General features: G+C 58.7%; 1 protein-coding gene across 1 annotated transcript; it reads left to right on the top strand.

The window, feature by feature from the left end:
• The first annotated feature begins 530 nt into the window (after positions 1 to 530).
• LOC116956738 (uncharacterized) lies at positions 531 to 18195 on the top strand. The gene is made up of 7 exons (XM_076057979.1): positions 531 to 655; positions 1895 to 2285; positions 3067 to 9322; positions 14172 to 15664; positions 15935 to 16088; positions 16323 to 16443; positions 18151 to 18195. The coding sequence occupies exons 1-7, from the start codon at positions 584 to 586 to the stop codon at positions 18193 to 18195; spliced, it is 8532 nt and encodes a 2843-aa protein (XP_075914094.1). The 5' UTR covers positions 531 to 583.
• Positions 18196 to 19309: the final 1114 nt, after the last annotated feature.

Genomic DNA, 19309 nt, shown 5'->3' with positions numbered 1-19309 from the left:
TGTACCGTGTGTGAGTGTGTGGTGTACCGTGCGTGAGCGCGTGGTGTACCGCGCGTGAGTGTGTGGTGTACCGTGGGTGAGTGTGTGGTGTACCGTGTGTGAGTGTGTGGTGTACCGTGTGTGGTGTACCGTGTGTGAGTGCGTGGTGTACCGTGCGTGGTGTACCGTGCGTGGTGTACCGTGCGTGGTGTACCGTGCGTGGTGTACCGTGCGTGGTGTACCGTGCGTGGTGTACCGTGCGTGAGCGCGTGGTGTACCGTGCGTGGTGTACCGTGCGTGGTGTACCGTGTGTGAGTGCGTGGTGTACCGTGCGTGGTGTACCGTGCGTGAGTGTGTGATGTACCGTGCGTGGTGTACCGTGTGTGGTGTACCGTGCGTGGTGTACCGTGCGTGGTGTACCGTGCGTGAGCGCGTGGTGCACCGCGCGGTGCCGCCAAACTTCTTCGGCGCTGCCGCTCCCTAACAGCCCTTGCCCCGACGGTCCGCCACAGGCTACACGGGGGATCTTTGTCTTTTGCCTCGCAGCTACAACAGCCTGCGCGAGGTGAACGCCTCTCGACTGGCGACGACGCCGCACCTGCAGATGCTGCTCCTGCACGGCAACCGCATCCACGCCCTGCCCGGCGAGGGCTTCCCGGCCCTGCCAGCCCTGCAGGTAGCGACTGAACCCCTCCACCACCCCCTGCACTATTCTCCCTAGGACTCCCAGCACCTGTCGCGCCCTGCACGGTCGTGTAAGCTGTGACGACGACGGCGACGATGACGACGATGCCGGGAGACGGGCCGTGGATGGGAATGAAAAGATGATGAATAATTTTTAAGAATATGCTTCGACCCACACCCATCTAAACCATGCACGGTTTAGCCCAGCTATTCTTGTCCATCGAAATAGGATGAAGGTTTAGATTGATAAAAGGGCACGGGGTGACCAATGAGGTGTGAATTGGTCCGTGATAAGGTAGGGCACTGATAAGGGGTCGACAGGAATGGTAACCCTTAGTGGCAATAAAAAAAGTAGTTGTATTAAGATGTTCAAAAACCAAGTAGCCACACACACACACATACAGCTATTGACAAGTCATGATCCAGCACCGCCCTTAACCACACATCGCACTTTGTGGCAAAAGATGCAAAATAAAAAATGGCTCAGATAATAACAACAATAATAATCGTAAACGCATCGTCTTTGAAACCGATTGGCCTTCGCCAGAGAGAGAGAGAAAGAGAAAGGAGCCTCCTTCATGGACTAGTCTCACCACCCGTGTTAGACCACAGGGCAATGCCAAAACGGTGAACAGTGCAAGGGCAATGCACTAGCAAATTATTAATAGCTGGGGTTGAGCAGTTGTATCTAGGGGATACCTTTTATGTTACGATGTTCTCAAACACCAAATAGACACACACACACACACAGCTATGGACAAGTTATGATTAAGTCTGCTTTAACCACAACATCACACTTTTGGCAACATGTTTTTTTTTAAACATGGCTCTGCTAATAATAATAATGAACGCATTCTCTTTGATTGGCCTACGCCATCGAGAAAGCAGCCTCCTTTGTGGCCTTGTCTCACCGGAGAAGGTCAAGGCCCCTTCTTACCTTTTTGTTTCATTTGTTCTTCATCATTGTCGATACTGGGAATACAAAAAGGGGCTCCCCATAGATATAATGACGGCTCAACTCGAGCTGTCCGACGATACCCATCCACCACCTATTCGAGATTCAATGAACAACAACAGAAGACTCGCGTCTGAGATCAGCAGCCCGCGTTCCAACAAAGGCCAGGTTGCAACGAAGCAAATTCACAATTTAAATTCAAGTGGCAACTTAAGCGACACGTCACAACTTAAATTCAAAGGATTCCCCCCTCCCATCACCCCTCACCGGCACCAGGTGCTGAAGCTCAGCCACAACGAGCTGACGACCGTAGGCCCGAGAGCCTTCGCTCGCCTGCCCTCCCTATCCCGCCTCCACCTGGATCACAACCGGCTGGAGCGCCTGGCTCCCGGCGCCATGGCGGGCCTCCTGGGCCTGCGCTACCTCCACCTGCAGGGAAACCGCCTGCACCACCTCGGGCCCTCGTCCGTGGCCTCGGGCCTGGCCCTCGGCCGCTTCCCCGCGTCCCCGCTGCGCGTCCTGCACCTGGCCGACAACCGGCTGGCGTCGCTGCCGCGGGCGACGCTGGCCGCGCTCGGGGCCGTGCGGAGCGCCTCGTTGCACTCCAACCCCTGGGCCTGCGACTGCCACCTGCGCCCCCTGTGGGCCTGGGTTCGATCCCAAGACGGTGGGTGGGTGGGCGGGCGGGCGGGCGGGCGGGCGGGCGGGCGGGCAAGCGTGGATGTCCGCTTTTACAACAGGTGTAAAATTGTGCGTGAGCTGAGAATGAGTTCAAATAAACGGCGGTTTTGTTATCCGCAATATATATTTTTGTTGGGGGGTGGTTAGATAGCGTAATTAGAAATGCGTCGTTATACCCACGTGATCACCACCCAAAACACCTCTAATGTGGATGTTATCGGTCGCGAAGGTCCACTGCGTGTTACAACAGCGTGGCCGTTGCTAAAAATAGCGGTGTAGTTATGGAGTGGGGCTCAACAAGCACCTTCCCCCATTCTGACTTTGGGCCCCGCACCTTACCGCTCGAAGGCACCGCCCACTACCCAAGACGTATCTTCGCCCCTCTAACCCTTTGCCCCGTGCCTCAGGACATTTGAAACCGGCAATGAAAATCCAGATTTCTTAGCTTTGTTTTACCGAAGCTTTTTGAAAACCTTCCCGCCAAACCAATGACGTTTTGAATGTTTCCCTTTCACCCCGTGTTCACCCCCCCCCCCTCCCCCACGTGTCCCCGCGTGTTCCTCTGCCTTCCCCGCGTTTTCCCCGTGTCTTCCCCACGTCTTTCCTGCACGTTCCTCTCGTGTTCCCCGCGTCTTCCCCCCGTCTTCCCCGGGTCTGCCGCATGTATTCCCCGCATGTACCCCACGTCTTCCCCACGTCTTCCTTGGCGTCTTCTCCACGTCTTCCCCCGCGTCCTCCCCCGCGTCTTCCTCGGCGTCTTCCCCCAGTCGCCCTGCAGTGCAAGCGCGAGCGAGGCCAGGAGCCAGACGCTCCACCTCTCTGCCCCAAGTGCGCCTCCCCGGGAAGCCTCCTCGACCAGGACTCCTTCTCCCTCCCAAGCGGTGCCCTCGTGTGCATGCGGCCGCGCATCCTCCGTGGCCCGGTGGGGCCTGCCGAAGCCTCCCCGGGTGGTGGCCACGGGGAGGCGGAGGACAGCCCGGAGGAGATCCACGAGGACGAGACGGACGCCCGCTTGGAGCGCCTCGAACCGACGCGGCCCCTCGGCGTGGTCTCCTTCACTCTGACGCCACCGGCGACCCCCACCACCGGCGTGGCCTTAGCGTGCCGGGCGTCTGCCCCGGCAGTGCCTGTGACAGTCGCGATGACTGGAGCCGGGCCCGAGGGCCGGGAGGCCACGGAGGGAGGAGGCGCCCTCCTCTTGAACGCAACGCTCCGCTCCAGGATGCTTTGCTCCGCTCGGCCGGGAAATTCAGCGAAGCTTGCGCGGATCTTAGCGGCAGAGTCCGGCGAGCGCCAGAGTCTGGTGCTGGTGAAGGCGCCAGGTGCCGCCACGGGCCGGAGCCTCTACTGGGGCCAGCGCGGTCTGCGTGTGGCTGCCAATGCCCGCCCGGCGTGGCTCCTGGCAGATGTCCTGCACGTGGAGTTCCACCTGGACCGTGCCGAGGGCGGTGGCTTTGGCGGCGGCGGCGGTGCCGCGGTGGCGGCGACGCTGCGAGTCAACGTGTCCGTTCGGCGTGAAGAAGACGACGACGATGACGAGGTGTGGAGTGGCGGCGGTGTGTGGAGCGGCGATGACGTTGAGGTGAAGTGGATAACCGTTGGACGGCGCCGCTCGCAGGACAGCGACGACGGCGGTGCCGGTGATCATGTTGGTGGTGGTGGTGGCGACGATGGAGACCGTGTCAGCGGTGGTGGCCACTCGGTGGCCGTGGAGGGCTCCGACGTCGAGTTGCACTGCTCCAGCCTCGACCGCGGCTCCGCCACGTCCTGGATTCTGCCAGACGGCTCCCGTGCCCGCGTGCCCACGGGCGCCACCGTCGCCGCCACTGCCGCCCGCACGCGGGTGCGCCCTGATGGAACCCTCTCGATTGGCCGGGCCCTGCCGTCCGACTCGGGCCTGTACACGTGCGTGGTCGGGGGCGGGCCGTTCGGTGCGAACACCGCCCACGCGCGCCTCGCCGTTATGCCAAAGCGATGGCCGGCCCGCGGGGGCTCCACGCCGCCTCCGCTCTACGTCCCCACCGGAGGCGCGGCCTCCCTGGCGTGCGAGGCCCACGGCGTCCCCGTGCCCGCTGTCGCCTGGCTGCTGCCCGACGGGACGCTCGCGTCCAACCGGAGCGGCGGCGGCGACGGCCGTGCCGGCGTCCAAGTGGCGGCGGGGCCGGCGGGCCGCTCCGCGTTGAACGTGGCCAGCGTGGGGCCCGGCGATGCCGGCGTCTACCGCTGCGTCGCCGTCAACGCGTACGGGGCCGACGTCCTGGCGGTGGAAGTGGCGCTGCCCGCGGCGAGCCCGAATGGGGAAGGCGACGGATCCGGGAGTGACGTCGATAGAGAAAAGAATTTGGAACAGGAGGAGGAGGACGAGGAGGAGGAGGAGGAGGAGGAGCAGGAGGAGGTGTCCATGATGGCCCGACGTGGCCACGTAGCCGTGAAACACCGGGACGGGCGGCGCTGGGCGGAGGCTTGGGCCGCGCTGTTGCAGCGGCACAGGTCGGCAGGCGACAGTCGCAAAGGGGCCCGAGGGGTTGGAGGAGGAGGAGGAGGAGGAGTAGGAAGAGGAGTAGGAGGAGGGGTAGGAGGAGGAGGGGTAGGAGGAGGAGGAGGAGGAGTAGGAGTAGGAAGAGGGGTAGGAGGAGGGGTAGGAGGAGGAGGGGTAGGAGGAGGAGGGGTAGGAGGAGGAGGAGGAGGAGGAGGAGGGAAGGAGGAGGAACGCGGTAGTGCGGCAACCACTTTGCCCGCAAAGGGGGTGTCGGAGGCCCCCCGGGACAGGGTGTCGTGGAGGGCTAGAGGCCCTGGCGGGTGGCGCCGTGGCGGGACGGCGGAGTGGGCACGGGCGCGCGCAACCGTCCAGCGGCCGCAGCAGCAGAAGAAGCTCGATGAGCATCGGAATAAGAAGCAGGAGACGCAGCAGCCACATGAGAAGCGGCAACAGGAACAGCAAAAGCAGCAGCAGCAGCGGCAGAAGCAAACAGAGGCGCGGGAGAAGCAAGATAAGCAGCAGCAGCAACAGCAACAGATGACAACCTCAGCTTACAAGGTCACGACCCCTACATCTGCAGTTGCAACGCCACGGGTCAGGACTCCAAGCTCCCAGGTTGCGACTTCCGCCCCACCGCCTCTGAGAGCCGACGATGAGGTGGGGATGGAATCATGGCCGACGATGACCTCGCTGCCCTGGCGCCCGACCAGCAGGCCTTTGACAGACTTCTCTGTGCCTCGGCAGGCCTTCGGTCAACCTTCTCCACCCGGAACTCCAGGTCAGAGCCAGGTCTACGGCAAGATCCCACCACCGACTCAAAGCGCAAACTCCAAAAGACCTACACCAGCTCGGAACCAAAACTCCAGCAGGCCTTCTCCACCAGTACCTCCAGCTCAGAGCCAGACCTCCGGCAAGATCCCACTACCGACTCAAAGCGCAAATTCCAGAAGACCTACACCAGCTCGGAATCAAAACTCCAGCAGGCTTTCTCCACCCCCACCTCCAGCTCAGAGCCAGACCTCCGGCAAAATCCCACCACCGACTCAAAGCGCAAATTCCAGAAGACCTACACCAGCTCAGAACCAAAACTCCAGCAGGCCTTCTCCACCAGTACCTCCAGCTCAGAGCCAGACCTCCGGCAAGATCCCACCACCGACTCAAAGCGCAAACTCCAGAAGACCTACACCAGCTCGGAACCAAAACTCCAGCAGGCCTTCTCCACCCGGACCTCCAGCTCAGAGCCAGACCTCCGACAAGATCCCACCACCGACTCAAAGCGCAAATTCCAGAAGACCTACACCAGCTCGGAACCAAAACTCCAGCAGGCACATACCGATTCAAAGCCATGCCTCGAGCAGGTCTCCAGTACCCATTTCTCCACCTCGAAGCCAGGGGTTCGGTAGGGCTGCGTCACCCATGTCTACACCGCGCGAGCAGACCTTCAGCGAGCTATCGCCAGATCAGCACCAGACCATCAACAGGACTCTGCCAGTCATCTCTCCACCACAAGCTCAGCGGCAGTCCTCCAGTAGACCATCGGCAGTTCAGGACAAGACCTTCAACAGGATCTCCCCACCCAACTCACCAGCAGCTCAGAGTCAGGGCGCCAACAGGACTTCGCCCATCTCTTCACGAGCTCAGAACCAGTCCACCAGTCGACCATCAGGAGTTCAAAACCAAACCGTCAACAGGACATCTCCGTCCATGTCTTCCGCATATCAAAACCAGACTGCCAGTAGATTTTATCCGCCCATATCTCCACCTCAAAGTAAGGCCTTCGACAGGACGTCTCCACCTCAACGAAAGACACCTAACAGATCTTCTCAACCCATCTCTACACCTGATAGCCAGACCTCCGGTAACCGTTCACCACCCATTTCTCCACCTGCTCAAAGCCAGCCCTTCAGCAGGTCTTCAGTAGCTCAAAATCAGACCTCCAGTAGACCTTCTTTACCCATCTCTTCACCAGTCCAAACCCAGAATTCCAGTAGATCTTCTCCACCCATCTTTCCACCAATCCAAAGCCAGACCTCCACTAGATTATCTCCACCCATCTCTCCACCAATCCAAAGTCAGAATTCCAGTAGATCTTCTCCACCCATCTCTCCACCAGCGCAAAGCCAGACCTCCGTCAGACCTTCACCAGTTCAAAGCCAGACTTCCATTAGATCTTTTCCACCCATCTCTTCACCAGTTCAAAGACAGACCTCCTGTAGACCTTCTCCACCCATCTCTTCACCAGTCCAAAGCCAGAATTCCAGTAGATCTTCGTCACCCATCTCTCCACCAGCTCAAAGCCAGACCTCCGTCAGACCTCCACCAGTCCAAAGCCAGACCTCCATTAGATCTGCTCCACCCATCTCTCCACCAATCCAAAGCCAGACCTCCACTAGATTATCTCCACCCATCTCTTCACCGTTCCAAAGTCAGAATTCCAGTAGATCTTCTCCACCCATCTCTCCACCAGCTCAAAGCCAGACCTCCGTCAGACCTTCACCAGTCCAAAGCCAGACCTCCGTCAGACCTTCACCAGTCCAAAGCCAGACCTCCGTCAGACCTTCACCAGTCCAAAGTCAGACCTCCAGTAGATTATCTCCACCCATCTCTCCACCAGTTCAAAGCCAGACCTCCAGCAGACCTCCTCCACCCATCTCTCCACCAGCTCAAAGCCAGACCACCGCCAGACAATCGCTACCAGTGCCCCGACCCCCGCATTCCCACAAAGCCCCGACCTCTTCCTCCTCCACCACCTCCACCCCCCGCGCTCCGTCGGCTCGCGTCCCACTGGCGGTGGACACCAGGGCCGTGTGGAGTCGCTGGGGAAGCTCTCTGGAGCTGCCGTGCTGGCCACGCGGGCTACGGGCAGCATCATCGGCATTGGCGGTGGCGACGGCGGCATCGCCACCTGCGGTGTCGTGGATCTTGCCGGATGGGACGATGCTCGGCGGGTCTCCGCGCCGCACCGCGTGGTTCTTCGGAGGCCGTTTCTCCATCTGGCGGGGAGACGGAGGTCTCCGGGTGCGGGCGGTGAGGGTGTCTGATGCTGGAGTGTATGAGTGCGTGGCCCCGACGGGCATGGGCAGGGTCAACCAGAGGATTGCCCGCGTCCTCCTCAACGTCGTCACCATTGACGGGGACGATGGAGACGATGATGATGGTGGTGGTGATGTTGATGGTGAAGATGATGGTGGTGGTGATGATGGTAGTGATATTGATGGTGGTCTTCATGGAGATATTGGCAGTGATGGTGGTGGTGACAGTGGTAGACGTGATGGAAATATAGGGGATGATGATGGTGGTGGTGGTGGTGGTACTGGCCATCACACTGGTGGTGGTGATGCTGGCGGTGGTGAGGTTGATGATGGTGGTCTTGATGGAGATACTGGCGGTGATGGTGTTGGTGGTGCTGATGGTGGTGGTGGTGGTAGTAACGGTGGTGGACGTGATGGAGATATAGGGGACGATGGTGTTGGTGGTGATGGTGCTGTTACTGGCCATCACACTGGTGGTGGTGCTGCTGGCGGTGGTGGCCGTGGTGGTGGTGTTGCTGCTGGTGGTGATCGTGATGGTGGTGCTGGTGGTGGTGCTGGTGGTACTGCTGCTGCTAGTGCTGGTAGTAGTGGTGATGGCGCTGGTGGTAGGCTTGGTGGTGCTGGTGTTAGTGCTGGTACGTCTAATGCTAGTGTCGGTGGTGCTGGTGGTAGTGCTGTTGGTGCTGCTAGTGCCCGTGGTAGTGCTAGTGGTAGGTTTAGTGGTACTAGTGTTGGTGGTAGTGTTGGTGGTAGTGTTGGTGGTAGCGTTGGTGGTAGTGCTGGTGGTAGTGTTGGTGGTAGCGCTGGTGGTAGTATTGGTGGTAGCATTGGTGGTAGTGTTGGTGGCAGTGCTGGTGGTAGTGCTGGTGGTAGTGTTGGTGGTGCTGCTGCTAGTGCCGGTAGTAGTGTTAGTTTTAGTGGTAGTTTTAGTGGTGGTAGTGTTGGTGGTAGTACTCGTGGTAATGTTGGTGGTAGTGCTGGTGGTAGTGTTGGTGGCGGTAATGCTGGCACTAGCGAGGGTAGGGCTGTCACTGTTATTGGCCACAGTGCTCGCGTTGGTGCTGCCGCTGCCGCTGCTAGTACCGCTGCTGGTACCGCTGCTGGTACCACTGCTAGTACCACCCCCGGTGCGACTGCTAGTACCGCTGCTGGTACCGCTGCTGGTGCGGCTGCTAGTACCGCTGCTAGTACCGCTGCTGGTACCGCTGCTAGTACCGCTGCCGGTGCCGCTGCTAGTACCGCTGCTAGTACCACTGCTGGTACCGCTGCTGGTACCGCTGCCGGTACCGCTGCCGGTGCCGCTGCCGGTGCCGGCTCCCACGCGGGCGCCGGGCGGCCTCCCCGGCCGCCGCCGGTCCGAGGCGCCCGCATCGAGCCGGGCTCCCTGCCGGCGCGGGTGGCGGCGGCGCTGGGCGGGAGCCTGCGGCTGGGATGCGCCGCCACGGGACGGCCGCCGCCGGCGCTCCTCTGGAGGCTGCCGTCGGGGAGAGTGGTGGACAGCAGCGGATCCGGGTAAGGTGCCCCCACGCACACGTTGAGACAGCTGCCACTAGGGGTGCCCCCTAGGCTAGACCCACACAGCAACAATCATCACCACCCCTACTACTGACAGACTGATGCACACAGACAGCTGCCACTGGGGGTGCCCCCTAGGCTAGACCCACACAGCAGTCAATCATCACCACCCCCTACTACTGACAGCAGACTGATGCACAGGGACAGCTGTCACTGGGGGTGCCCCCTAGGCTAGACCCACACAGCAGTCAATCATCACCACCCCTACTACTGGCAGACTGATGCACAGGGACAGCTGCCACTGGGGGTGCCCCCTAGGCTAGACCCACACAGCAGTCAATCATCACCACCCCTACTACTGACAGACTGATGCACAGGGACAGCTGCCACTGGGGGTGCCCCTAGGCTAGACCCACACAGCAGTCAATCATCACCACCCCTACTACTGACAGACTGATGCACAGGGACAGCTGCCACTGGGGGTGCCCCCTAGGCTAGACCCACACAGCAGTCAATCATCACCACCCCTACTACTGACAGCAGACTGATGCACAGGGACAGCTGCCACTGGGGGTGCCCCCAGGCTAGACCTACACAGCAGTCAATCATCACCACCCCCTACTACTGACAGCAGACTGATGCACAGAGACAGCTGCCACTGGGGGTGCCCCCTAGGCTAGACCCACACAGTAGTCAATCATCACCACCCCTACTACTGACAGCAGACTGATGCACAGAGACAGCTGCCACTGGGGGTGCCCCTAGGCTAGACCCACACAGCAGTCAATCATCACCACCCTGCTGCTGACAGACTGATGCACAGGGACAGCTGCCACTGGGGGTGCCCCTAGGCTAGAACCACACAGCAGTCAATCATCACCACCCCTACTACTGAGAGACTGATGCACAGGGACAGCTGTCACTGTGTGCATCTTTATCATTGGGCAAGTGCTTCGAGCGAGCACCTATGAAGGCCGGAACGGCACACGAGGGGGTGGGTGGCCAACACCGCGCCCCGCCGCCTTTGTCTCCCCAGTGGCGATGTTTACTACAGACTGCTAAGGCTGAGTCGACCTAGGGGAGGCCCAGGACCGGTTCAGATAATTGGCAGCGGTGTTGGCCGTGAACGGGAATCGAACTCGGGTAGCCGGGTTCGTAGCGCAGCGTAGCGCTAACCGCTACACCACCACTCCCCACACACACACACCTATACACACACACCACGACGCTTGTGCCAGGCTACGTGCACGTTAAGGCCACGTGAAGTGTCGAACACCCGCTGGCAGGAGGTCACGGGGCAGACCCAGGTGCCACGGGTCGACTGACTGAGATGACAGGCTGATGCACCACCTGTGCCCCCTATTGTGCCAACCTCCTGTGCTTTAGCCATCCGGCGCTCCGCTCGTTGTTGTGAGCGTCGCTCCTCCCCCCTCTGTTGTCGCTGGAGGGCGACTGCCTCCAACTGCCCAGTAGCATCCTTCACGAGCCTCCTCCACAGAGGCCGATCTTGACACCGCTGGTACCGGTCATCGGCAAGTCCACTCAGCTCCACGTCGTCCTGTACCACATCACTCCATCTCTTCTCTAGCCCGTGCCGCGCCCGTTTAGCCCCCTCGATCCGGCCGAACAAAAGCTGTTTCGGCATGCGGTGGCTGGGCATGCGGGCTACATGACCCAGCCAACGCAGTCTTGCCTGCTGGAGGAGCTCACCGATGGGACCTTGCCCAGATCTTTCAAGGATTTGTGAGCTCCTCACACAATCCAGCCTGGTTAAACCCAAGATGGATCGTAGGCAAGCCAGCCTAAATGTTTCTAACCAGCGAAGATATTCCATTAGGGGGGGTCGACGTTTCACAAGCGTAGAGAAGGGAGGGAATGACTGTGGTCGAGAAGACCTGAAGCTTCGTGTGGAGTAACAGACCAGGTAGCTTCCACATAGCGTTATGCAAACGATGAAAAGATATTGCTGTTCGACTGATTTGGAGTGAGACCTCTGCTGTCAAACCGGAGCCGGTCATAAGCACACTGCCCAGGTATAGAAAGCTCTCCACTCTCTCCACAACTGCCCTATCACCAATTGGGAGTTGTGGGGGTGGATTGTCCGATGGTACAAAATACCCAGGCAGGTGCTTAATTTTGGTGGGGCTAATGGTCCGTCCCCACCTCTTAGTGGCAAGCTCCAGGTTCAGCAGAAGCGCCTCCAACTCCTCCTCTGAGTGAGCAATTACCAGATCATCGGCATATGTAACATGGTTGAGCAATAGGGAGCCATCTCTTGACCGCACCTGGGCATCGATCAGCCTCCCCTTGTATCTGTACCAGGTGGAAATTCCTCCGGTACAGCTATTGAAGGCTTTACAAACTACGTGGTCGAAATAGATGTTAAATAATGTGGGAGCCAGAGGACATCCCTGTTGCACCCCAAAGTGAACAGAGAATGGTTCCGACTCCTGGCCACGTAGTTTTACACGGGCCCACTCACCATCATGAAGGTCCTTAATGATGAGCAGTGGGTCAGGGACTCCGAAAGCACGAAGAACAACCCAGAGCCCAGGCCTACTGATGGTATCATAGGCCTTAAATAGGTCAATAAAGCAGAGATGTAGATCTTGTCGGAATTCCCTAAACCTCTGACGTAGCAGACGGACAGAAAATATGGCATCTGTGCAGGACCGCACTTTAATGAAAACCGCATTGGGGCTCCGCAAGCCTCTCCTCAGCGTGCCTGGCAAGGCAATGTTGAATAATCCTTGCCAGCACCTTTCCCGGCACACTGAGGAGTGAGATGCCCCTGAAGTTGTTACAGTCTGTGCGGTCCTCCTTCTTAAAGAGGGGGACCACCAGGGCATCCTCCCAATCCTGCGGAACCCGTCCAGTGGTCCAGACTGTTGTTGTGATGTCATGTAGGGCAGTCTGTGCACAAACGCCACCCTCCCTCAGCATTTCGCTTGGGAGATCATCTCTGCCCGGTGCCTTTCCTGGTCTCAGACTCTGGATCGCCTTCAGTATTTACTCAACAGATTGCACCTCAGTCAGCCATTCACAGGGGGTGACTTCTTCCAATATTTGAGGCACTGCAGCCTCGGCAGGGTCATCCCCGCTTTGTCCCATGTTGTTTTCTTGGCTGAGGGATTTCCTCTCCCCCAGAACCTCACAGAAATGCTCAACAAATCTGCAAACCTGTTCCTGGGGTCGGAGATTGAATCACCGTTCATTCGGCTAATGATGGTAATAGGTGTGGCACTACAGGTTACTTTGTTGATGGAATTAAAGAGCGATTTGTGATTGCGGGCCATTGAGGCAGACTCGATCTCCTCAGCAAACCGCGACCACCACCCATCCTTGCAGCGCCTCATGGCTCTCCGTACCTCCGAGCGAAGGCTGCGGTAAGCCTCCTCATTCTCCGACGTGGGATGCTGTAGCCGATGAGAGTGGGCCTGTCGCTTTTTCTCAGCCAGCCTGAACACCTCCTCTGTCAGCAAGGGTCTCTGAGGAGGTCTGGACCATGTACCCAAAGCAGCCATTGCAGCTGCATGAGCCACAGTCCTAAACCTCGCCCATCTACCCTCGATATCAGGAGTGGGGAGATGATGCCAACCCCAGCCACAAGCAATGATGAAATTATCTCTTGCAACTTTCATCAGCTAACTGAGACCAGGCCACCTTAGATTGGAATGGGGTCCTGGGTGTACACCCACTTCCGGAGTGCACGAATGGCAGGCGCATCTTGCAGATGACAAGTCGATGGTCAGTGGGCAGATCAGCTCCACTGTAGGTTCTGGTTTCATTGACATGGGCCCTTATCCGCTGTTCCATCACTATGTAGTCTAGCAGAAGTTCTTGCTTGGACCCGGCATGCATCCATGATGTTGTGTGGATGTGCCGATGACGGAACAGCATGTTGGTAATCACAAGCCCATGGGCTGCACAAAAATCTAGCAGCCTCCTAACGTTGTTATTGAGCTGATCTGGCCCATGTCTTCCAATCAATCCAGTCCAGGTGCTAGCATCATGACCAACTCGGGCATTGAAGTCACCCAACAAGATTACTTTATCCCGAGGGGCCACTTTAGCCAGCACCTGTGACAGGAGGTCATAGAAGGCATCTGACTCATCTGCCTTGCCTGCATCCCGCCACGGATGTTCGTCTTCGGTGGGGGCATAAGTAACCACGACCACCACTCCTCACCTTTGGTTGATGAGAAGGCGAGCCCAAAGTAACCTGGGGCTTACAGCTTCCCACACCTCACTGCCACGCTTCCACGCCCCGTTCATTATTTTGTTCAGAAGAAGGGCCACTCCCTGTTGTTTGGCAGTCTCCTGCCCCGAGTAGAGGACTGTCCACCCCTCATGGTGGCAGAAGCCAGAATCTGTCCACTGGACCTCCTGAATACCATAGAGATCCAGGCGGTACCGGTCCACCTCCCGACCAAGGAGTGGCAGCCTCTCCTCCGCAGTGAGAGTTCAAACATTCCACGTGGCCATCCAAGATGGCTTTTTGTTGTTTCTGGAGGAGCCCCGAGGGTGGATATTCAGTCTCCTGGCTCCACCAAATGGTGTTTTGCCAGGAGACGTTGTAGACGCCTGCCCCCCTGGGGCCTCCGGCACAAGCTTCATTAAAGTTTTAAATCGTGGTATAGTGGTAATTAATTGAAGGTGGAGGGGTCACCAGTCACTCGCACCCGTCCAGAGCCCCAATGTGGCCGCTGTGGTGGGGAATGGCCAATCTAAGTTGACCCTCCCCCCACGGCACTGCCCACCACAGCGTTGCCGTCCGGCGCCAACGAGGATGTCGGGGGTTATTTTTGCCGGACCTGTACACACGCGCACACCTGTACACACACAGGTGGGACACACGGACCCGCGTGCTGGCCGACGGCTCTCTGCACCTGGCGGGGCCGCTCTCCGACAACGACGCGGGCAACTACCTGTGCGTGGCACGCAACTCGGCCGGTAGCGACGCCCGTTCAACCACCGTGGCCGTACACCCAACAGCAACAACAACAATAACCACACCAACAACAACACCAACAACCACACCAACAACAACACCAACAACCACCGAGGCCGTACGCCCAACAACAACAGCAGCAGCAACCACACCAACAACCACCGTGGCCGTACACCCAACAACAACAACAATAACCACACCAACAACAACACCAACAACCATGCCAACAACGACACCAACAACCACCGTGGCCGTACGCCCAACAACAACAACCACACCAACAACACCAACAACCACCGTGGCCGTGCGCCCAACAACAACAACCACGCCAACCACGCCAACAACCGCAACAACCACCACCGCCGCGGTGAAGCGGCCCGCCCTGCGTGCCGCCGCCGCCGCCGCCACGGTCACCGTGAAGGCGGGCGAGCCGCTCCGCTTGCACTGCGGTGCCGGCGGTGCGCAGCCAGGGGCCAGGCCAGCCTGGTTCCTGCCGAGCCGGGAGGTCGTGCTGGCCGCGGGGTCGGCGGGGTCGGCCAGTTCAGCGGGTTCAGCCGGGTCGGCTGGGTTGACCGGGACGGCTGGGTTGACCGGGACGGCTGGGTCGGCGGTGGGCCGCCACCGCGTGCTGGCGAATGGGACGCTGCTGGTGGCGGGCGGCGCGGTGGCGGGCGACGCGGGGCACTACGTGTGCGTGGCGCGGCTCTCGTCCGGCGAGGCCGCCGCCGCCGCCGCCGCCGCCGCCGTCGTCAGGGTGGAGGTGGTGGTGCCGAGGAGCGCTGGTGGTGAGGAGGTGGCGGAGAAAGAGGAGGATGATGATGATGATATGAGGACGCGGTCGCAGCAGCAGCAGAAACATCAGCAGCGGCAGCTTCAGCAGAATCGTCAGGAGCATCATCATTCGCAGGCGGCACCTCGCAACACCAACCACCACCACCACCAGCACCACGAGTCGGCGGCGGCGGCGGTGGTGGTGGCGGCGCGCCACTCGACGGCGCTGCTGCGCTGCCCGTCGCTGGCGCGGCTCCCCCCGGCCGGGCCACGCTCCCTCCTCTGGAGGCTCCCCGGCGGGGTCGCGGTGCAGGCGCCGTTCGCGGGCAGCCGCGTGGCCGCCAGCGACCCCGACGGCGGTGGAACCGGCGGCGGTGGAACCGGCGGGTCCCTGCGCATCGTCAACGCGCGGCCCTCGGACGCCGGCGACTTCGTGTGCGTGGCGCGCAGCGGGCGACTCCGCGCCACGGCCACGGTCCGCCTCGTGGTGGCACCGCCGGCGCAAGCAGCAGCGGTAGCAGCACCGGCGGCAGCAGCACCAACAAGAGGACCAGCACAAGCAGCAGTAGCAGCAGCAGTCACTGGTGGTGGTGGTGGTGGTAGGGGTGGTGGTGCTGGTGGTGGTGGTATTGATAGGGGTGGTCGTGGTGGTGGTGGTGAACGTGGAGCTGTTGGTGGTGGTGGTGGTATTGATAGGGGTGGTGGTGCTGGTGGTGGTGGTATTGATCGGGGTGGTCGTGGTGGTGGTGCTGCTGATGGACGTGGTGGTGGTGTTGGTGGTGGTTCTGCTGCTGGTGGTGGTGCTGCTGGTGGACGTGGAAGTGTTGGTGGCGGTGGTGGCCATGCTCCTGCTGCTGCCCCTGCTGCTGCCCCTGCTGCTGGTGCAGCTGCCCCACAGGAGCGAGCCATCTTCCAGGACCCCTTCAACAGACGCCTCCGCGTGGCCCCGGGCCGCGAGGTGACGCTGGACTGCAGCGCGCACGGAGTGCCGGGCCCTCGCATCGCCTGGGTGCTGCCGGGCGGCACCAGGCTGGAGGCACCGCATGGCGGTCGTGGTGGTGGTGGTCGTGGTGGTGGTGGTGGTGGTAGTTGTGGTGGCGGTGCCCGTGGTGATGGCGGTGGTGGCGGTGGTGGTGGTCGCGTTGATGGTGATGGCGGTGGTGGCGGTGGTGGTGGTCACGCTGATGGTGGTGGCGGCGGCGGCGGCGGCGGTGGCGGCGGCGGCGGCGGTGGTGACCCAGGCATAGCCGCCGCTACAGCCCTGACTGACGGCAGGATGAGCGTCTGCTCCAACGGCGCCCTGCTCATCGCGGCCGCGGAGATGCGAGACTCGGGTCGCTACCGGTGCACAGCACGCAACTCCGTGGGGTACATCGAGAAGGTGGTGATGCTGGTGGTGGGCGGTGGTGGTGGCGGTGGTGGTGGTTGATTTGATGCGGTTTGCAAGAGGTTCGTGGGTTCGACCCTGATGACGCCTGCTGCTGTATATTTGGAGTTTGTGGTGTCTCTCATCATCATCACAGTGGCTAGGAGATGTTGACTGTGGGTTCGATCCGAACCGTAACTCCTGTATATTTGGTGGTTGCACGTTATCCCCGTGGTGAGATGTTAACGAGCTCGCCTGGTCTACAGAAGGTCGTGGGTTCGATCCCGACCCTGACACTGCCCGCTGAAATCACTAAGCTAATCATTCAAGCCAAAACAGAACGCTGGCATGAGTATGTTGAATCTTTTGACCACCGCCAAAACTCATAAAAACTTTGGAAGACCATCAAAGCCTTAGACGGACACTCCAAACCGCCACCCAATTGTGCAATCACTTTCAACAACAAATCCATCATAAACAACAACAATAACATCGCCAACCACTTCAACAGAAACTTTTCTCATAAGTCATCCCACACTCTTCCAATAAATCCACCCGTCAAAAAATTCGTCAAATCAAGGAACTACCTCTAAACGACGCCCCCAAATTTAGCCTTCAAGAGGTGAAACGAGCTATCAAAAAAGCCAAAAATTATTCAGCAATTTGGCCCCGATGGCATAGCTATGCCCCACCTCAAACACCTCGGCCCCCTTGGCATGAAGTTTCCCGCCTCCACCATTAACGCCTCACTCAAAGTGCAACCTCATTCCGGCCATCTGGAAATCATCCACAATCAATCCCACTTCCAAAACCCGGCAAAGGCCTAAATCAAGCAACGTCCTACATGCCGATTTCCCTACTTTGCCCATCAATCAAGAGTTTAGAGGCCCTCATCCTTCCAATCATCACCACCGACTTACCTCCTTCATCTCATCAACATGGCTTTCGCCCCGCACACTCAACAACAACAGCTCTTCTCAACCTGACCGCCCAAATTGCAAACGGTTTCAATGAGAAAAAGCCCCCCCATCCCGCACTATCGTCGCCTCCGTTGACCTTACAAAGGCTTTCGACACCGTTAACCACCTCGCGCTCATCGACATCACCCAGGGTTCTACGCTACCATCAGGCCTTGTTCGCCGCCTTGCAAATTAACTAAGGGGGCCGCCAATCACGCATTCTATTTCGTGATATTCAATCCTCCACACGAAACATTCATGCAGGAGTACCCCAAGGTTCCATAATATCCCCAGCGCTGTTCAACGCCTACCTCCACGATCTACCAACTCCTTTAAAAGGAGTACAAGCGGTCAGCTATGGCGACGACATGACAGTTTACACTTCTAATAAAAATATACCCAAAATGGGAAACTCCATCAACTCCTATCTAAAACGGCTCAGCGCTTTCCTAGCCAATAGATCGCTTCAACTCTCAACATCCAAATCAACAGTCACCCGTTTCACACCTGATCCTCGTCATAATAAACAACCAACGCCTCCCACTAGCAAAGACCCCATGGATTATAGGTGCGTAACCTTTGACACCATGTTCAGCTTCGCTCAACACGGCAGAAACGTCCGTGCGAAAGTTAACAAGCGAAATAACGTCTCGCGAGCTTTATGCGGCACATCTTGCGGTCAACAGAAAGGAGACTTTACTCCTAACCCACAAAGCCATTGGACGTCCCATCATCAATTATGCCAGTCCCATTTGGTGCCCAAACCTCTCCTCTGCAGGTTACCAAAAGCTCCAAACCGCCCAAGACCAGGCACTTCGCCTAGCCACAGGATGCCACCTCATGGCACCCATTGACGATCTCCACCAAGAAACCAAAGTTCTTCCGAGTCAAGAACTCCGCAAGCTTCTCACCGATCAATATCTGGCTTCGTGCCACTCGACAACGCATCCTTGCACAAAGCTACTCAAAGCCCCCCTGCACCTGCTAGGGAAATGAAATCCACGCATACTTTCCCCTTCAGCTCTGCCAAACGTGCGATCCACTTTAAACGCTCTTCCACCAAATAGCACCACCAAGTCAATCTTGAACCACTTGCACGCCGCTGCCACCATGGTGCACGGCCTGAACGCCTCCACAAGCCGCCGGTGTCGTGCTAAGGTGGTTGGCCCCCAATCCATAGAAGACGACGAAAAATCCCTGACCCGGGCAACTCGCACAAAACCGGCTCAGCTGCGTTCAGGTTACTGCTGCTCCGTGCTCGCCGATCAACCAAAATCGAATCGACCCAAACGCCCCAAACCGCTGCTGCCCATTTGTGTGCCAAGCGACGCTTGCCCCAAAAACGCGGAACCCAAAAATGAAATCGATCCGTCTCTGGTTTAAAACCCTTCCTAAAAATTGGCGACACAACGCCACCTCTAAACAGAAAGTCCGGGGAAAACAACAACAATAACAAACACTCACCCCGTGGCCGCGTGGATTTTTCTCCGGGTCCTCCGCTCCACCCCATCTAGAATCGACGTCAGGTCACGCGTTTGGAGTCATTGGCTGCTGCTATAAGTTTCCACGTGTCGGTGACGACGACCACCACCACCACCACGACGATGATGATGATGAGCTATCGTCGCTTCTGAAACAAGCAAACGCGAAAGCTCCATAGCAGTTCAGTGGCGTCTCACTATCTGGTAAAATACAAACGGTATCATTTTTAGTTTTCATATTTGACGGGCACCACGTGGCGTGGCGTGTGGAATTGGCGACAGCAAGTCGGTCATGTGCCGTGCCGGTAGCCTTCATAGTTGCTGCTGCTACTCGCTACTAACAGCACTTGCCCCTACAGTCTGTTAGAGGCTACACGGGGGAGCTTTGTCTGTGTCTTTCTTCATAGGTGCTGCTACTCGCTACTAACAGCACTTGCCCCAGCAGTCTGTTAAGAG

This window comes from Petromyzon marinus (genome assembly GCF_048934315.1).
Source record: "Petromyzon marinus isolate PM22_M1 ecotype Great Lakes invasive population chromosome 67 unlocalized genomic scaffold, UKy_Petmar_22M1.pri1.0 chr67_unloc.1, whole genome shotgun sequence".
In the NCBI taxonomy this organism is placed as follows: Eukaryota; Metazoa; Chordata; class Hyperoartia; order Petromyzontiformes; family Petromyzontidae; genus Petromyzon; species Petromyzon marinus.
The sequence above is the reverse complement of the archived record's forward strand: the minus strand, read 5'-3'. Positions and strand labels throughout refer to the sequence as shown.